Genomic DNA, 19,768 nt, shown 5'->3' with positions numbered 1-19,768 from the left:
GTCAAGTGGTCTCTCCAAATTGCTGAGGCTCACCCTCGCTACTCATATGAGTAATGCTACCCTCTCCAGTCTCTTTGGGACCTGCTGGGGCAGTTGCCCTTTCCTGCTTTCATCATTGTGGCAGAGACAAGTGCTCACCAAATACCCCATGGCCTCTCCTACATTCCCCAGCCTCTTCTGACTACTTCTGGGCAAGGGAAAGTGACAGAGTGATGTGGGTCTCTCCCAGGCTGAGTTAGCTAAAAGCTTGTGTGCTTCCTTCTTCCCTCTCTTCTCCTGCTGCAGTGACCTTGGGCACCAAAGGTCAAGAAGATGCTGTTGACAGGATGGAGGGACCAGATCTCCACGTCACTGAATGCACTCATGCTAACCTGCGCTTCACAGGGGCAAGAATTAAACTTTTGCTGGACTAAGCCACTGAGATTTTTAAAAAGTTACCTCAATCTCGTCAAGCCTATCTTGGCTAATACAATCCTCATCTCTTTCTTTCTCTTTTGCTACTGGATCTTTCCCCTCTTCTTGTCCCAAGTTAAAGCCCCACCCTTTTTTTTTTAACATCTTTATTTGAGTATAATTCCTTTACAATGGTGTGTAAGTTTCTGCTTTATAACAAAGTGAATCACCTATACATATACATATATCCCCATATCTCCTGCCTCTTGCATCTCCTTCCCACCCTCCCTATCCCACCCCTCTAGGTGGTCACAAAGCACCAAGCTGATCTCCCTGTGCTATGCGGCTGCTTCCCACTAGCTATCTATTCTACATTTGGTAGTGTATATATGTCCATGCCACTCTCTCACTTCGTCCCAGCTTACCCTTCCTCCTCCCCGTGTCCTCAAGTCCATTCTCTACGTCTGCGTCTTTATTCCTGTCCTGCTCCTAGCTTCTGCATAACTATTTTTTTTTTAGACTCCATATATATGTGTTAGCATATGGTATTTGTTTTTCTCCTTCTGACTTACTTAACTCTGTATGACAGACTCTAGGTCCATCCACCTCACTACAAATAACACAATTTTGTTTCTTTTTAAGGCTGAGTAATATTCTATTGTATATATGTACCATATCTTATTTATCCATTCATCTGTCGATGGACACTTAGGTTGCTTCCATGTCCTGGCTATTGTAAATAGAGGTGCAATGAACACTGTGGTACATGTCTCTCTCTTTTTTTTTAACATCTTTATTGGAGTATAATTCCTTTACAATGGTGTGTAAGTTTCTGCTTTATAACGAAGTGAATGAGTTATACATATACATATGTTCCCTCTATCTCTTCCCTCTTGCGTCTCCCTCCCTCCCACCCTCCCTATCCCACCCCGCTAGGTGGTCACAAAGCACCGAGCTGATCTCCCTGTGCTATGAGGCTGCTTCTCACTAGCTATCTATTTTATGTTTGGTAGTGTATATATGTCCATGCCACTCTCTCACTTTGTCACAGCTTACCCTTCCCTCTCCCCATATCCTCAAGTCCATTCTCTAGTAAGTCTGCATCTTTATTCCCATCTTGCCCTTAGGTTCTTCATGACCATATATATATATTTTTTAGATTCTATATATATGTGTTAACATATGGTATTTGTTTTTCTCCTTCTGACTTACTTCACTCTGTATGACATCTCTAGGTCCAACCACCTCACTACAAATAACTCAGTTTCATTCGTTTTTCTGGCTGAGTAATATTCCATTGTATATATGTGCCACACCTTCTTTATCCATTCATCTGTTGATGGACACTTTGGTTGCTTCCATGTCCTGGCTATTGTAAATAGAGCTGCAATGAACATTGTGGTACATGACTCTTTGAATTGTGGTTTTCTCAGGGTATATGCCCAGTAGTGGGATTGCTGGGTTATATGGTAGTTCTATTTTTAGTTTTTTAAGGAACCTCCATACTGTTCTCCATAGTGGGTGTATCAATTGACATTCCCACTCACAGTGCAAGAGGGTTCCCTTTTCTCCACACCCTCTCCAGCATTTATTGTTTGTAGATTTTTTGATGCTGGCCATTCTGACCAGTGTGAGATGATACCTCTTTGTAGTTTTGATTTGCATTTCTCTGATGATTAGTGATGTTGAGCATCCTGTCATGTGTTTGTTGGCAATCTGTACATCTTCTTTGGAGAAATGTCTATTTAGGTCTTCTGCCCATTTTTGTATTGGGCTGTTTTTTTGACATTGAGCTGCATGAGCTGCTTGTAAATTTTGGAGATTAATCCTTTGTCAGTTGCTTCATTTGCAAATAATTTCTCCCATTCTAGGGGTTGTCTTTTCGTCTTCTTTATGGTTTCCTTTGCTGTGCAAAAGCTTTTAAGTTTCACTAGGTCCCATATGTTTATTTTTGTTTTTATGTTCATTTCTCTAGGAATTGGGTCAAAAAGGATCTTGCTGTGACTTATGTCATAGGGTGTTTTGCCTATGTTTCCCTCTCAGAGTTTTATAGTGCCTGGCCTTACATTTAGGTCTTTAATCCATTTTGAGTTTATTTTTGTGTATGGTGTTAGGGAGTTTTCTAATTTCATTCTTTTACATGTAGCTGTCCAGTTTTCCCAGCACCAATTATTGAAGAGGCTGCCTTTTCTCCATTGTATATTCTTGCCTCCTTTATCAAAAATAAGGTGACCATATGAGCGTGGGTTTATCTCTGGGCTTTCTATCCTGTTCTGTTGATCTATATTTCTGTTTTTGTGCCAGTACCATACTGTCTTGATTACTGTAGCTTTGTAGTATAGTCTGAAGGCCAGGAACCTGATTCCTCCAGCTCTGTTTTTCTTTCTCAAGATTGCTTTGGCTATTGGGGGTCTTTTGTGTTTCCATACAAATTGTGAAATTTTTTGTTCTACTTCTTTGAAAAATTCCATTGGTAGTTTGATAGGGATTGCATTGAATCTGTAGATTGCTTTGGATAGTATAGTCGTTTTCACAATGTTGATTCTTCCAATCCAAGAACATGGTATATCTCTCCATCTGTTTGTATCATCTTTAATTTCTTTCATCAGTGTCTTATAGTTTTCTGCATACAGGTCTTTTGTCTCCTTAGGTAGGTTTATTCCTAGGTATTTTATTTTTTTTGTTGCAATGGTAAATGGGAGTGTTTCCTCAATTTCTCTTTCAGACTTTTCATCATTAGTGTATAGGAGATTTCTGTGCATTAATTTTGTATCCTGCTACTTTACCAAATTCATTGATTAGCTCTAGTAGTTTTCTGGCAGCATCTTTAGGATTCTCTATGTATAGTATCATGTCCTCTGCAAACACTGACAGCTTTACTTCTTCTCTTCCGATTTGGATTCCTTTTTTTTTTTTTTTTTTTTAAATTTAGTGGGAGATTTTTGAATGAAATTGATATGGGCTAAAGTTTTTTTTATTTTAATTATTAGCACCTTTAATTATTATTATTATTATTATTATTATTATTATTATTATTATTATTATTTGGGCTGTGTTGGGTCTTCGTTTCTGTGTGAGGGCTTCCTCTAGTTGTGGTGAGCGGGGGCCACTCTTCATCGCGGTGCATTGGCCTCTCACTATTGCGGCCTCTCTTGTTGCGGAGCACAGGCTCCAGACGCGCAGGCTCAGTAGTTGTGTCTCACGGGCCCAGTTGCTCCGTGGCATGTGGGATCTTCCCAGACCAGGGCTCGAACCCGTGTCCCCTACATTAGCAGGCAGATTCTCAACCACTGCACCACCAGGGAAGCCCTGGATTCCTTTTATTTCTTTTTCTTCTCTGATGGCTGTGGCTAAAACTTGAAATACTATATTGAATAATAGTGGTGACAGTGGGCAACCTTGTCTTATTCCTGATCTTAGTGGAAATGGTTTCAGTTTTTCACCATTGAGAACAATGTTGGCTGTGGGTTTGTCATATATGGCCTTTATTATGTTGAGGAAAGTTCCCTCTATGCCTACTTTCTGCAGGGCTTTTATCATAAATGGGTGTTGAATTTTGTCAAAAGCTTTTTCTGCATCTATTGAGATGATCATATGGTTTTTACCCTTCAATTTGTTAATATGGTATATCACATTGATTGATTTGTGTATATTGAAGAATCCTTGCTGGGATTATTCCTGGGATAAACCCCACTTGATCATGGTGTCTGATCCTTTAAATGTGCTGTTGGATTCTATTTGCTAGTATTTTGTTGAGGAATTTTGCATCTATGTTCATCAGTGATATTGGCCTGTAGTTTTCTTTTTTTGTGACATCTTTGTCTGGTTTTGGTATCAGGGTGATGGTGGCCTCGTAGAATGAGTTTGGGAGTGTTCCTCCCTCTGCTATATTTTGGAAGAGTTTGAGAAGGATAGGTGTTGTTAGCTATTCTCTAAATGTTTGATAGAATTCGTCTGTGAAGCCATCTGGTCCTGGGCTTATGTTTGTGGAAACATTTTAAATCTCAGTCTCAATTTCAGTGTTTGTGATTGGTCTGTTTATATTTTCTATTTCTTCCTGGTTCAGTCTTGGAAGGTTGTGCTTTTCTAAGAAGTTGTCAGTTTCTTCCAGGTTGTCCATTTTATTGGCATATAGTTGCTTGTAGTAATCTCTCATGATCCTTTGTATTTCTGTAATGTCAGTTGTTACTTCTCCTTTTTCATTTCTAATTCTATTGATTTGAGTCTTCTTCTTTTTTTCTTGATGAGTGTGGCTAATTGTTTATCAATTTTGTTTATCTTCTCAAAGAACCAGGTTTTAGTTTTATTGATCTTTGCGACTGTTTCCTTCATTCTTTTTTCATTTTTTCTGATCTGATCTTTATGATTTCTTTCCTTCTGCTAACTTTGGTGTCTTTTTGTTCTTCTTTCTCTAATTGCTTTAGGTGTAAGGTTAGGTTTTTTATTTGAGATGTTTCTTGTATCTTGAGGTGGGATTATATTGCTATAAACTTCCTGCTTAGAACTGCTTTTGCTGCCTCCCATAGGTTTTGGGTCATCGTGTTTTCATTGTCATTTGTTTCTAGGAATTTTTTGATTTCCTCTTTGATTTCTTTAGTTATCTCTTGGTTTTTCAGTAGTGTATTATTTAGTCTCCATGTGTTTGTAATTTTTACAGATTTTTTCTTGTAATTGATATCTAGTCTCAAAGCGTTGTGGTTGGAAAAGATACTTGATACGATTTCAATTTTCTTCCATTTACCACGGCTTGATTTGTGACCCAAGATATGATCTATCCTGGAGAACGTTCCATGAGTACTTGAGAAGAAAGTGTATTCTGTTGTTTTTGGATGGAATGTCCTATAAATATCAATTAAGTCCATCTTGTTTAATGTATCATTTAAAGCTTGTGTTTCCTTATTTATTTTCATTTTGGATGATCTGTCCATTGGTGAAAGTGGGGTGTTAAAGTCCCCTACTATGATTGTGTTACTGTCGATTTCCCCTTTTATGGCTGTTAGTATTTGCCTTATGTATTGAAGTGCTCCTATGTTGGGTGCATAAATATTTACAATTGTTATATTTTCTTCTTGGATTGATCCCTTGATCATTATATAGTGTCCTTCTTTGTCTCTTGTAATAGTCTTTGTCTTATAGTCCGTTTTGTCTGATATGAGAATTGCTACTCCAGCTTTCTTTTGATTTCCATTTGCATGGAATATCTTTTACATCCCCTCACTTTCAGTCTGTATGTGTCCCTAGGTCTGAAGTGGGTCTCTTGTAGACAGCATATATATGGGTCTTGTGTTTCTATCCATTCAGCCAGTCTATGTCTTTTGGTTGGAGCATTTAATCTATTTACATTTAAGGTTATTATCGATATATATGTTCCTATTACCATTTTCTTAATTGTCTTGGGGTTTTTATTGTAGGTCTTTTCCTTCTCTTGTGTTTCCTGCCTAGAGAAGTTCCTTTAGCATTTGTTGTAAAGCTGCTTTGGTGGTGCTGAATTCTGTTAGGTTTTGCTTGTCTGTAAAAGTTTTAATTTCTCCGTCAAATCTGAATGAGATCCTTGCTGGGTAGAGTAATCTTGCTTGTAGGTTTTTCCCTTTCATCACTTTAAATATGTCCTGCCACTCCCTTCTGGCTTGCAGAGTTTCTGTTGAAAGATCAGCTGTTAATCTTATGGGGATTCCCTTGTATGTTATTTGTTGTTTTTCCCTTGCTGATTTTAATATGTTCTCTTTGTATTTAATTTTTGATAGTTTGATTAATATGTGTCTTGGCATGTTTCACCTTGGATTTATCCTGTATGGGACTCTCAGCACTTTCTCGACTTGATTGACTATTTGCTTTCCCATATTAGGGAAGTTTTCAACTATAATCTCTTCAAATATTTTCTCAGTCCCTTTCTTTTTTTCTTCTTCTTCTGGGACCCCTATAATTCAAATGTTGGTGTGTTTCATGTTGTTCCAGAGGTCTTTGAGACTGTCCTCAATTCTTTTCATTCTTTTTTCCTTATTCTGCTGTGCAGTAATTATTTCCACTATTTTATCTTCCAGGTCACTTATCCGTTTTTTCTGCCTCAGTTATTCTGCTATTGATTCCTTCGAGAGAATTTTTAATTTCATTTATTGTGTTGTTCACCATTGTTTGTTTGCTCTTTAGTTCTTCTAGGCCCTTGTTACACATTTCTTGTATTTTCTCCATTCTATTTCCATGATTTTGGATCATCTTTACTAGCATTACTCTGAATTCTTTTTCAGGTAGACTGCCTATTTCCTCTTCATTTGTTTGGTCTGGTGGGTTTTTACTTTGCTACTTCATCTGCTGTGTGTTTCTCTGTATTCTCATTTTGCTTAACTTACTGTGTTTGGGGTCTCCTTTTCACAGGCTGCAGGTTTGTAGTTCCCATTGTTTTTGGTGTCTGCCCTCAGTGGCTAAGGTTGGTTCAGTGGGTTGTGTAGGCTTCTTGGTGGAGGGGACTAGTGCCTATTTTCTGGTGGCTAAGGCTGCATATTGTCTTTCTGGTGGGCAGGACCACATCCGGTGGTGTATTTTGGGGTGTCTGTCACCTTATTATGATTTTAGGCAGCCTCTCTGCTAATGGGTGTGGTTGTGTTCCTGTCTTGCTAGTTGTTTGGCATAGGGTGTCCAGCACTGTAGCCTGCTCGTGGTTGAGTGGAGCTGGGTCTTAGCGTTGAGATGGAGATCTCTGGGAGAGCTTTCACCATTTGACATTATGTGGAGCTGGGAGGTCTCTGGTGGACCAATGGCCTGAACTTGGCTCTCCAACCTCAGAAGCACAGGCCTGACACCCGGCCAGAGCACCAAGACCCTGTCAGCCACATGGCTCAGAAGAAAAGGGAGAAAGAAAGAAAGGAAGGAAGAAAACAATAAAATAAAATAAAGTAATTAAAATAAAAAATAAATATTAAAAATTAAAAAGTAACAAAAAAAAGAAAAGAAAGGAAGAAGAGTGCAACCAAACGAAAAAACCAATCCACCAATGATAACAAGCACTAAAAACTATACTTAAAAAAATAAAAATAAAAGTAAACAGACAGACAGAACCCTACGACAAATGGTAAAAGCAAAGCTATACAGACAAAATCACTCAAGGAAGCATACACATTCACACTCACAAAAAGAAAAAAAAGGAAAAAAAAAAAATCATTGCTCCCAAAGTCCAGTGCCTCAATTTTGGGATGATTCTTTGTCTATTCAGGTATTCCAGAGATGCAGGGTACATCAAGTTGATTGTGGAGAGTTAATCCACTGCTCCCAAGGCTGCTGGGAGAGATTTCCCTTTCTCTTCTTTGTTCGCACAGCTCCTGGGGTTCAGCTTTGGATTGGCCCCGCCTCTGCGTGTAGGTCGCCTGAGGGCATCTGTTCTTCACTCAGACAGGACGGGGTTAAAGGAGCAGCTGATTCGGGGGCTCTGGCTCACTCAGGCCGCAGGGAGGGAGGGGTACGGATGTGGGGCGAGCCTGCGGCGGCAGAGGCCGGCGTGACATTCCAGCAGCCTGAGGCGTGCCGTGTGTTCTCCCGGGGAAGTTGTCCCTGGATCATGGGACCCTGGCAGTGGTGGGCTGCACAGGCTCCCGGGAGGGGAGGTGTGGAGAGTGACCTGTGCTTGCACACAGGCTTCTTGGTGGCTGCAGCAGTAGCCCTAGCATTTCATGCCCATCTCTGGTGTCCGCCCTGGTAGCCATGGCTCGCGCCCATCTGTGGAGCTCGTTTAGGTGGTATTGTGAATCCCCTCTCCTCAGGCACCCAAAAACAATGGTCTCTTGCCTCTTAGGCAGTTCCAGACCTTTTCCCGGACTCCCTCCTCGCTAGCTGTGGCGCAGTAGCCCCCTTCAGGCTGTGTTCACGCAGCCAACCCCAGTCCTCTCCCTGGGATCTGACCTCCGAAGCCCGAGCCTCAGCTCCCAGCCCCTGCCTGTCCCGGTGGATGAGTAGACAAGCCTCTCAGGCTGGTGAGTGCTGGTTGGCACTGATCCTTTGTGTGGGAATCTCTCCGCTTTGCCCTCCGCACCCCTGTTGCTGCGCTCTCCTCCGTGGCTCTGAAGCTTCCCCCCTGCCTCTCCCCATCTCCGCCAGTGAAGGGGCTTCCTAGTGTGTGGAAACCATTCCTCCTTCACAGCTCCCTCCCACTGGTGCAGGTCCTGTCCCTATTCTTTTGTCTCTGTTTTTTCTTTTGCCCTACCCACGTACGTGGGGAGTTTCTTGCCTTTTGGGAGGTCTGAGGTCTTCTGCCAGCGTTCAGTAGGTGTTCTGTAGGAGTTGTTCCACATGTAGATGTATTTCTGATGTATTTGTGGGGAGGAAGGTGATCTCCACGCCTTACTCTTCCGACATCTTGAAGGTCTCTGAAAAGCCCCAACCCTTAAAACCCAACTTAAATGCTAATACCACTTTGTGAATCCTTCCTGAATTGTCCCACTTGAAAATTCATTGCTCATGTTTTCATGTTCCCACAGGGACCTGTGCTAGCATTTTACATGTATGGACTAATCCTTACAAAATCCCTATTTTTTCCAGAGAAAATCATAATCCCAAAAAATACTTGCACCCCAATGTTCATTGCAGCACTGTTTACAAAGCCAAGACATGGAAGCAACCTAAATGTCCATTGATAGAGGGATGGACAAAAAGATGTGGTACATATATACAATGGAATATTACTTAGCCACAAATAAGAATGAAATAATGTTGTTAGCAGCAACATGGATGGACCTAGAGATTATCATACTAAGTGAAGTAAGTCAGACAAAGAAAGACAAATATCATATGATATTGCTTATATGTGGAATCTAAAAGAATGCTACAAATGAACTTATTTACAAAACAGAAACAGACTTACAGACTTTGAAAACAAACTTATGATTACCAAAGGGGAAACATGGGGGGAGGGATAAATTAGGAGTCTGGGATTAACATATACACACTACTGTACATAAAACAGATAATCAACAAAGACCTACTGTATAGTGTAGGGAACTCTACTCAATATTCTGTAATAACCTATATGGGAAAAAATCTGCAAAAGAATGAATATAGGTATATGTATAACTGAATCACTTTACTGTACACCTGAAACTAACACAACATTGTAAATCAACTGTACTCCAATATAAAATAGAAATTAAATTAAAAAATAAGCAAAATTCCTACTTTTACAGATGCAACTCTATTATAACATTGATTCCATTTTTCTTTGAATGTTATTTTGTGCTTGCCTGTTTCCCACTATGACTGTAAACCCCTCAAAGGCAAAGCCTTCCTACTCTGTCATGATTAACAAACTTGTTATCTTTATTCCTGACTTTTTCCTGAAGGACTGTACTTTAATTCCCAATGTGTCTCCAGTTTTTCATCTTTCTACACCAGGTCCTGCTTCAGGCCACCTAAGCTATTTCTGTGCAAGCAGCACCTGCACCTGGTGCACGAGTTTGAGTTCTTGTCTAGCCTGTCCATTGTGCCTTCAATCCAGTCAGTACCAAAATCGACAGATTTCACATTTAAAATCTCTCTCTCCTCTGCTCCTTCCTTTTATTTATTTATTTGGCTGTGCCGGGTCTTAGTTGTGGCATGCGGTATCTTTGTTGCCGTGTGTAGGATCTTCATTGCAGCATGTGGGATCTTTAGTTACAGCATGTGAACTCTTAGTTGTGGCATGGGGGACCTAGTTCCGTGACCAGGGATCAAACCTGGGCCCCCTGCATTGGGAGCGTGGAGTCTTAGCCACTGGACCACCAGGGAAGTCCCTGCTCCTTCCTTTTAAATCCCAAAGCTACTACTCGAATTTTGGCCCCTGTGATCTTTCTTGATACTCTCCTAGAAGATTTCCTAACACCCATGTTAGATGCTCCTATCAGATTAGCGTTTCCCAAACCCAGAACTGATGAATTTCTTTTCTCCAAAGTGCTCGGTGGTTCTTTTCTATCTATTGGTTTAAGCACACAATTCCTGGTGTTTGTGAACCACCACAACCATGCCCAGATGCCTTCTCTCATCTCACTGCCTCCTCTCTGTCCTTGACCATGTGATGATCTCCCAACTATTTAACTGGGTCCAGAGTTTCCCAGCTTTGCAACTTCATCCTCCTGGTTCCTGTCTTCCTGAAGGCCTTTCTCCCTCCGCCTGTTGAATCCCATTCATTCTGCGAGCTCTGCCTTTTATTCACGGTCTATGTATTGCTGATTCATGCCCTTCACTACTGCACAGAACCTGGGCCTGTCACTGCACATTCCTTGTATAGTTCCTTCTAGAATGCCTGCTATGTAGCTACTCATTAAATATCAGTTATATTGAATGGAAAATAAATGTAATGCATGTTACAAGCTTCCAAGTTTCTCCAAAATCCCTGAAAGAAGTTCTAAACTTTGTAGGAAATATTTTACAGGAAAGGAGTGAGTTGCTCATTAGAACATTTCCTTGCTTTATGTCCCCGATCCATAAGATGAAAAATATGTCCTCTTGAATCTCAAATATCTGGACATTGGCCTCTCAGTAAATCATGGTCCCTGGCATATTTTCCAGTGCAAGTTTACATTTTATTTCCATGTCACTTTGCCTAAAATGGTCACAGATTTTAGCTCCGATTTTCACCTCTGCATATTCCCTTTGCTAGCTTAAAAAACCCTCAAAATTGAGAACCTGGACACAAATCCTACCTTAAGAGGAGGTGGTGCAACAAAAGGTCTTCTAATCTTTACTGAAAGGATTAAATTTTATAAATGTTAGGTCATAAAGTCATGTCATTAGTTCATGGGATTGAGAATGTTTCCATTTTACAGGAAAACTAAGAATTTAACGCTGAAATCTAGATAGTTGCCATGCTATTTCTTAGAACTCATAAATTGGGTGCTAAAATGGTCTTGTCTTCCTCTGTTTTTATTTTATTCCTGACCTAGGCAGTTGGTTCATTATGAATAATGAATTTGGCAAAGGAAAAGAGTTGTTTGGCTAAAAGCAATAATATTTTTTAAAATAAGAAAACCAGGATATGAAAGGTTAGCAAGTCACTGTAAGCATTTTGAATTTATGAAGCAATGGAATCGGATTTCAGATTAATATATCTTTGTATTTTTTCTGCGGTTTATAGTGACTTAGTATATACTGCAGCCAAATGCTGTTGAAATTGTTTGTAACTTTAGGTAAAGGAATATGCTTAACAAAAGAAGTTTCATGAACCAAATAGCCCTGTCATTTTTACAAATTGAACCAATGTTCTTCACTAGGGTCAGAAACCAATTAGACCACTTGGATGGATCTCAAAGGAATGATGCTGAGTGAAAAAGGCCATTTTCAAAAGGTGACAAACTACACAATTCCATTTAAATAACATTTGTGAATAACAAAATTATAGATACGGAGATTAGTGGTTGCCAGGGGTTAGAGACTGGGAAGGAAGTGTGTGGAGGAGGTGTGTGTGGTGGTTACATGAAGCTGCACAGGTGATAAAACTGCATAGAACCACACACACCCACAACTACACACAACCACACACACACAACCACAAACACACACACAACCACACACCCCCCCACACACCACACACACCCACACCCCCACACACACACAACCACACAACCACACACACACAACCACACACACACAACCACCCACACAACCACCCACACACAACCACCCACACAACCACACCCACACAACCACACCCACACAAACACACACACAACCACACACACACACAACCACCCCCCACACAACCACACAACACAACCACACACACAACCACCCCCCCCACACAACCACACACACACAAAATCACACACACACGCAACCACACACACACACACACACACGCACCTGTGCCAAAATCTGAGTGTACTACAGTTATGCAAGATGATATCATTGGGAGAAAGGATTGGGTGAAAAGTACATGCCACCTCGTGTACATTTTTGTTTTTGGCAACTTCCTGTGAACCTATGATTATTTCAAAATTAAAAGTTCTGTAAAAATCAGACATTTCCTTGTCTCTTTAGAGAGGGGCCTATGAAGTCAGGTGGTAACATAAGTAAGTGAGATGGCTGGGGATTGGGAGGGTGAGAACTGGCTGGTATCAAGGAGGCAGCTGCTATTAGGCTCCTACCATGGGGGGACTGTGCACCTGGAATTGCTGAGTCTTCTGAGTGCTGTTTTTAGAAAATGTCAGAAATTGAAAATTCAAATAAATCTCTCTTGACTTTTATTGACAATTAATTCAAACTTCTTGGAACACTGTCTGTAAGCCAAACTAAAGATACTGGAGGGCTGGATTCAGTCTTAACGATTCATGTGCAAACTCAGCTTCAGGCCAGAGGCTGAGCTTGGCCACCAGATGATTCGCCCACTCCACAAACTGGTCATCTCAGTATGCGGCTCACGCTCCTCTGTGCTGCCTTACAGAAGACGGAGAACTGGGGAATCAGGCTGCTAATGAAAATGGCATGAGCCCCCAGTCACTGATGCCCGGGACTCTGGAGAATGTGGGTTTGACCCTGGAATCCCCCTGCAGGCTCTGACCGAGACCTTCACACCCACCTCCTCAGCACGGTGCCTGGAAATAGCAGGTGCTCAGCTTGCCTTTTCAGAGGTGTTCATTTGTTCTTCCCCGGCTGTCTTAGTTTTTATTTTTCTAACGCTAAATGAGTTCTACAAAAACTGAGAATATGACCCAGAATCTGGAATCCTATGCTCTGGTTTTCCGGAAGCGAATACAATAGCCTGGTGAACACATCTTATATGAGCAGCACTCAACCTCTGTGTCTGTTGGAAGCTCTGAGCGTTAAGCTAATTTTTTGCTAATGAGTGCAAATGAGCAGAGGGAGGTGCTGATAAGGTCGTTATTCTGGGTTTGGTCTTTGAAAGGCTTTATCCTCTCTGTCCTGCTAATGCCCAGAGTCTGGTCAACCCTTCTTCCCCAACTGCCAACCCGGACAGCTGACTCAGAAGAAGTGAGAAGGACGGAGCTAACTGCACACCCTCCAGCACAACCACATCTGTGAGTCAACAACCTCTCCCCACCTCCACTGTCTGAAACATCATGTGCACTGATCAGACGCCCTCTGTGTTCAATCTCTAGTACATAGAGCGTACCCAGTTCCTTTAGGAAGGAGGTGAGTAGAAAAACTCCAATTTTTTAAAATTGAAATTTTAATTTAAATTAAAAAATTTTTAGATCTTAAAATTTCATCTCTGGCACCATTACACATTCTGAGAGTCAAAATTAAATTATTGATGATTCATTTGCATGATTTCTGTCCTCTTTTCCCCAAAAGTCTGCTATCAAGAGTCCACAGAGGGGCTTCCCTGGTGGCGCAGTGGTGGAGAATCTGCCTGCCAATGCAGGGGACACGGGTTCGAGCCCTGGTCTGGGAAGATCCCACATGCCGCGGAGCGACTAGGTCCGTGAGCCACAACTACTGAGCCTGCGCGTCTGGAGCCTGTGCTCTGCAGCAAGAGAGACCACGATAGTGAGAGGCCTGCGCACCGCGATGAAGAGTAGCCCCCGCTTGCCACAACTAGAGAAAGCCCTCACACAGAAACGAAGACCCAACATAGCAATCAATCAATCAATAAATCTTCTAAAAAAAAAAAGAGTCCACAGAATGTTTTCCAATCCTCATTTAAAAAAGAGTATTGGTAAGTATTACATAATTATAAATCAATAAAAGAGTCTTTTCTGGAATTCCCTGGTGGTCCAGTGGTTAGGACTCGGTGCTTTCACTGCCAAGGGCCCGGTCGGGGAGCTAAGATCCCATAAGCCACGTGGCACAGCGAAAAAGAAAAGAGTCTTTTCCTGTTTATCTTTTTTTTTTTACCAAGCTTTACAATATGCAGATTTTTAAAGGGTTGGTTCTCAGCCTCAAAAATTATGCTAATGAGGTAAGAACAATAATTCATAGTGTAGCCACTAATTTCTCTAAGGGGAAATATGCAGAGACCCTGGGCTCTACATTTGTTTTCAACTAATTATCATGTATTTACTTTTCCATTAGTCCAATAATTTTTCTTTCGATTCACAATTAAGCAATAAGACCCTGAATTATATAAAGGCCTGTTTAGCATAACAGACACACCCCATCATTCCCCAGTCCCCTGATTTACAGCTCTTAAAATGCACAACCAAGAGGCTGTCTATATGCCCTTTCGTATTTAGATTCCATCATGCAGTCACCTCAATAACTTATGCATTCTCAGAAGGACTACCTAGCAATTAACTCCGGTCTTTTCTAACTCACCATCTCATTATGTAAAGTGGATTGGAACACAAACTTTATTAGCAACTTTCAATTCTAATTCCTTCTTATCGCCCACACCCACACCCCTCCTAGTAATGTCAGTTTATATGAGCAAAATACTCTGGAAAACTGCAGTTAAAAAAAATCCACATTGGCCTGGCAGCACATTTAGTAATTGGTCTTTGCACTATGGGGTACCACCGTAAATCGAGATTGCCGTATTTCAGCTAAAGCATGGGCTGCAATTCTTTATAGAAATGGAAATGAATTCTCCCTGCCACACAACACAGCATTTTAACTATGTTCAGGAGGAATGGGCAAGTAAGAAAGCTGTTATTTTCATTGTAAAGGTTAAAAAAAAATGCAAACCCCAAGCTCTTTGTTAAAAGGTAAAGGAATTCATAGTATCGCTTCTTCAAATCCTAGAAAGAGGCGGGAAGTCGCCTTGCAGAGTTCTCTTGTGCCTATGAAGTGTGTCAGCGGAAGAGCTGGAATGTGGTTTAATGTACTTGTTTTCATGGTAAGGAGCCAAGGTGGGCTGATGAAACTAAAGGACAGGGAGCACCTGAAGATGCGTCAAATGTACAAACAGCGAGGCATCCCATCGGTGCAGCTGACTTACCGACATCGGGATCTACTGCTTGAACTCTGGTCAACAGAGCCTTGGTGGCTGTGTTCTCATAGACACAGGCGTGATAGTGGTCGGACGAAAACACTGGGGGGTTATCGTTCACATCCTCCAGGATCAGATGGACGTCAGACTGGCAGAACCTGCCACCCCCGTCGGTGGCCCTGGCGATGAGGCTGTATGCAGGGACCCTCTCCCGGTCCAACAGAGCCAAGGTTTTTAACTCACCTGTGAAAATAAATGGCCTAGCTTTTCAAAAACTGTCTTTCTTTGAAGAGCAGAGAATCAATTATTGTGCATACAGAATCCCCAGTACAGGAAGGATCGCTGACATTTGGCTCCAGCGCCTCATGCTTTGAAAAATCGAGCAAGTTCAATTTTTTTAAGCATCAGGGAAAAAGTGACGGGATTCTGGATGCAACAAAAAACCAACTGTACGACCTTCAGATGAATTAATCCCACTGTGAAACCTCTTGTTTCAAGGGTTCCTTCTCTTGGCAGCATGGAGAAGCTCCATACCTCTTTAAACCTCTCAAGAACTGCCCTGGAGATCAGCCTTGTTTCTGGATTTTCTCCAGAAAAAGCATGAAGAATGGACCTGTATCCTTAGTTCTCTGACGGTCAATCAGGTCAATGATTTGTAAACTCAGAAGGGGCAGTCTGTCTGCTTCCAGATATTTAACGGTTTTTTTTTACCCCATCTTTTAGAGAAAAACAGTCAAAACAGGCTGGCTTTAGCAGAAAGAGGTCATGAAGGAGTCCTACTGTGCCAGGCGAACCCCACTTGCTGGATAGTAGTAGGGCCTGTGATTGCTCGGGGAGGGTTCCAGTGGGGGGTTATCTGAGAAGCTTAAAGCAGCAGCCCTTTGGCAACCAACATGGAGGGAGGTTATGTCTGTATTTTAATCACTCGGATAGCTGTACTGGTCCTGAGTGTCAGCCCCTGTGGGGATTTTGTTATTCTTGTTACCTAAATTTCAATGGATAATGGCAATAAGCACAATGACAGACCTGAATAAATACTGTTTGGTGAAAAGTAGGACTCATGAAATATTATTATGTACTCTTAATAAAATTAGTAGATGTCATTGGGACGAAGCCATCTATACTTATAAAGCTGTTCCTCTTATGGTTTCCTGACTGCAGCCAGTTCTCAAATCTAGCCTGGATCATCTTCCCCTTCTCCAAAACACCCAGTGGTTTTTCAGTTGGGCATTCAAGACCCTCCAAAATCTGACCTAAATTTATTTTTCTACCATTTTTCTCACGAGCCATTCCGTGGCTCCTCTGACCAGTGACAATGTTGTACACAGCTTTCCCTGGAAGTGCCGTGCTCTCTGCCCACGCTGCCCCCGTGACCGGCAGTGTCCTGCTTTAGCTCCTAGAATCCTGGCTCAGTTCAAATGCTAGCTCTGCTTTAAAAGTTTCTCCTTCCCTCTTATTAGAATATTAGCTACTTCTTCCTCTGTGCCCAGATATGTCTCTCCTGATATCTCTCCCGGGCACTCATTCTGTCTTTCACTATTATTGTTGTTATTTCTGTTATTATTAGTATTGACTTATAGCTCTGTCTTCTCCACTGGGTTACAATATCCCTTGGGGATGCTTTGTTTGGCTCATCTTGGAATCGAACACAAATATCCCATAAAGTACTTTTAGGTCTAGTAGTTAATAAATGTTACCTATTCAATAAAAAATTGCCAGGCCTCTTTAGCCAAGTAGCGTATTGTTATGTAGCTAAGCCCTTCCCAGTAAGATGCACTGGACATGGGAGAGGGCTAGGAAGGAGTCAATATCTTCTGGAGACTCAGAAATTAGCTATTGTTCATTATGACGAACACAACACTGGAAATATGCAAATTATTCAATCTTTACACTTCATTTAAAAATTGTCAATGGATGGGCCATCCAATACACAACACTGAGATAATTTACCTCCATAGAAAATGCTATATTTCCATTATCTATGGCCTTCAATGTGGGCATCTGCCTTTAGTGTACATAACCTTTCAACTTATAAATTTTACCTCAATATGTAAGCAAGTCTGAGGACTCATAGCTTTGGAGAAACTAGACAGGAATGATGAATAAAAACCAGACAAGTATGTTAATAAGCATAGGGACCCAAAAGGGATTTCCACAGGGCAAAACTCTCCTTACTATGCACCGCTGTCTGGTTTGCATGGAAACTTGCATTTGTGATAGAATTCTATTTATACTATTTATAGGTCAGCTGCTTTAACTCATGGATATGAGAAAGAGGAGAAGCAAACAGACACATCTGATTACTTGGTGCTGCTAAATGTAGGTAAAGTCAGGGCAAGTTTTATAGGCCAAATGAGGTTTCTGTCCTCCAAACACCATGTCCTACTAGTATTTCTTAAGAATCCAAGATAGCAGGGCATCATATCAAGGCTCTTGTCTACTAACTACCCCCTAGTGATAAGACCATGTGAGAGTTTAACTTCTCTCATGGGTTAACAATGGCATTTACCCAAAGAATAAATTTCGCCTTACCACTTTGTGGATCTAGAAAAAATTCATTGTTTCCAGATCCATAGAGTGAGTATCGTATATCTCCATTGGATCCAATATCAGCATCCTTGGCACTGACCTTCAGGATGATTTTGTTCGATGGAATGTCTTCGGGAAATAATGCTGTATATGCAACCTAGGCAAAGGTAAAGAAAAGTCATTAAATCATTAGTATTTGTGGGGCAGTTGCCATATTTAGCATTATAAATGATTTCTTTAAAAATGCATTCGCATAATTTATCTTCACCTATGTTCTTCCTCTACCACAGAATCATCTTATACCATATGATGAAACAGAGACTATCTCTTGCCCTGCCCCTCCCATGCTCATCACCAACAACTACTGATTGGGCACCTACTATGTGCTAGGTACCACTGAGATGCTAGAAGTACAACGGAGAAGAAAACAGACAAAAATCCCCACCCCTGTGGAACCATGACCCACATCACATATCGATCATGCTACTCTTAATCCTTGGGACCCTTCAAGTCTTTAAAGAGCCACTACTAACATCTGGCATTAGTATGAGAGACTAAATCTATTTGCTACACTTTTCTGAGCTAAAGAGCACCAATATGGTCTCTCAATCCACATGTAAGGAAAAGGTAAAGGAAGGGTGATTTAACTTTGGTAAGAAAGGAAATAAAATCAATGACTGGCACCTTGCATTCGCTGTCACGCTTTGAACTGTGGTAGAAAGGCCACTTCATAAGGGGTCTGGAGACCCAGCTTCATTACCAACGTTGCTACCAACCAGCTGTGTAACCTTATACAAAAAAAGTAATTCATACTTTTGAGTGGTCCATTCTTCTTTTATGAAATCGGTGATTCACACAGAAAAATTCCTAGTGTCCTTTATGAGTCCTTAAAAATGATTTAATTTTGAGACTCCTGGTTTTATTTTTTTGTTTGTTTGATTTTTTTGGTGGGCAGAATTAGGTACTGATCTTGCTAACTATACTGTTTTCATGTTTATAATATTTCATCCTAGAGTCCACCTCTTACCCTCTTATATCCATTTGGAGCTCATTAATGAAGGAGATAAGATGAGAAAGCAGCCTGGCCTTAAGGAGAAAAGTGAAATGGGTTTTGACTTAATTTTAGATAAGCAGAGTAAAAAGCAGTGATATATCCGACACAGCCACAAATCTCACCTGATCACACACTGGGCTGTTGTCATTCACATCACTGACAGTCACTTCCACCATGGCCTGAGTGACAAAGAGCCCATCAGTGGCGGTGATATTGAGGAAGTAAATGTCTTGTTCTTCTCTATCTAGAGGTCTCTTCACGTAGACCTTCCATTCGCTCTGCACCAGGCCCAGGGCAAACCTTCCTCGGGGGTTCCCTCCTGTGGTGAAAAAAGAGTTTTTGAAGATGTGAAATGAAAAGCTTTGATCTCCACCAATAGCGAGAGGCCTGGGCGGGGTCATCCAGGTGCCTCTCAAACTGCATCGTTTACGATGCTGAAAAAAAATTGACACTCACTTCCTTTTGACTCTCCTGCAACAAAGCATGATATTTATATGTTTGGCTTGTGTGGAAAGTAAAACAGTAACTTTCTAAGAGAAGAAAATGGACTTAGAGAAGCTGGAGATGATCTCTTGTTTAGTTCCCCTTAAGGACAATCAAATTCAAACTGTGAACAATCAATCTTCTTATCGGGCTGATACAACTGTCTTTCCACTTCGTCTCAAGAGAGGATGTAATACACTATAGCTCTTGTTACCAAGACAATTTCATTAGCCGTTGGTTGATTATGCAATCAAGGAAAGGCAGTCAGTTCTATTAAGGAATCTTTTAATGAAGGCTTTATCATACAGCAGCTCTTCTTATAAGGACTGAAGTTTGGGGAAGAAAAGTTTGTGTGACAGAGGAAGACCCATTAGGATTAAATACCCCCAGTGCAGGGTCATTGAAGGAGCCGTTCAAAGATAAGCACTGCAATTAGATCAAATTTAACACAGTGAAGCTGGTGA

General features: G+C 41.2%; 1 protein-coding gene across 5 annotated transcripts in view; it reads right to left on the bottom strand.

Annotated features, from left to right (window-relative positions):
* FAT3 (FAT atypical cadherin 3) overlaps window positions 1-19,768 on the bottom strand; it is a 717,681-nt gene that overhangs the window by 79,177 nt on the left and 618,736 nt on the right. For all 5 annotated transcript variants that reach the window (XM_057553401.1, XM_057553405.1, XM_057553404.1 and 2 more), the window contains 3 exons: window positions 18,944-19,140; window positions 17,771-17,924; window positions 15,248-15,481 (listed from right to left, as the gene is read on the bottom strand). In XM_057553401.1, coding sequence (XP_057409384.1) covers window positions 15,248-15,481; window positions 17,771-17,924; window positions 18,944-19,140 — 585 coding nt within the window. The remainder of the gene's footprint in view (window positions 1-15,247; window positions 15,482-17,770; window positions 17,925-18,943; window positions 19,141-19,768) is intronic.

The sequence above is a fragment of the Balaenoptera acutorostrata genome, chromosome 9 (genome assembly GCF_949987535.1).
Source record: "Balaenoptera acutorostrata chromosome 9, mBalAcu1.1, whole genome shotgun sequence".
NCBI lineage: Eukaryota > Metazoa > Chordata > Mammalia > Artiodactyla > Balaenopteridae > Balaenoptera > Balaenoptera acutorostrata.
The sequence above is the reverse complement of the archived record's forward strand: the minus strand, read 5'-3'. Positions and strand labels throughout refer to the sequence as shown.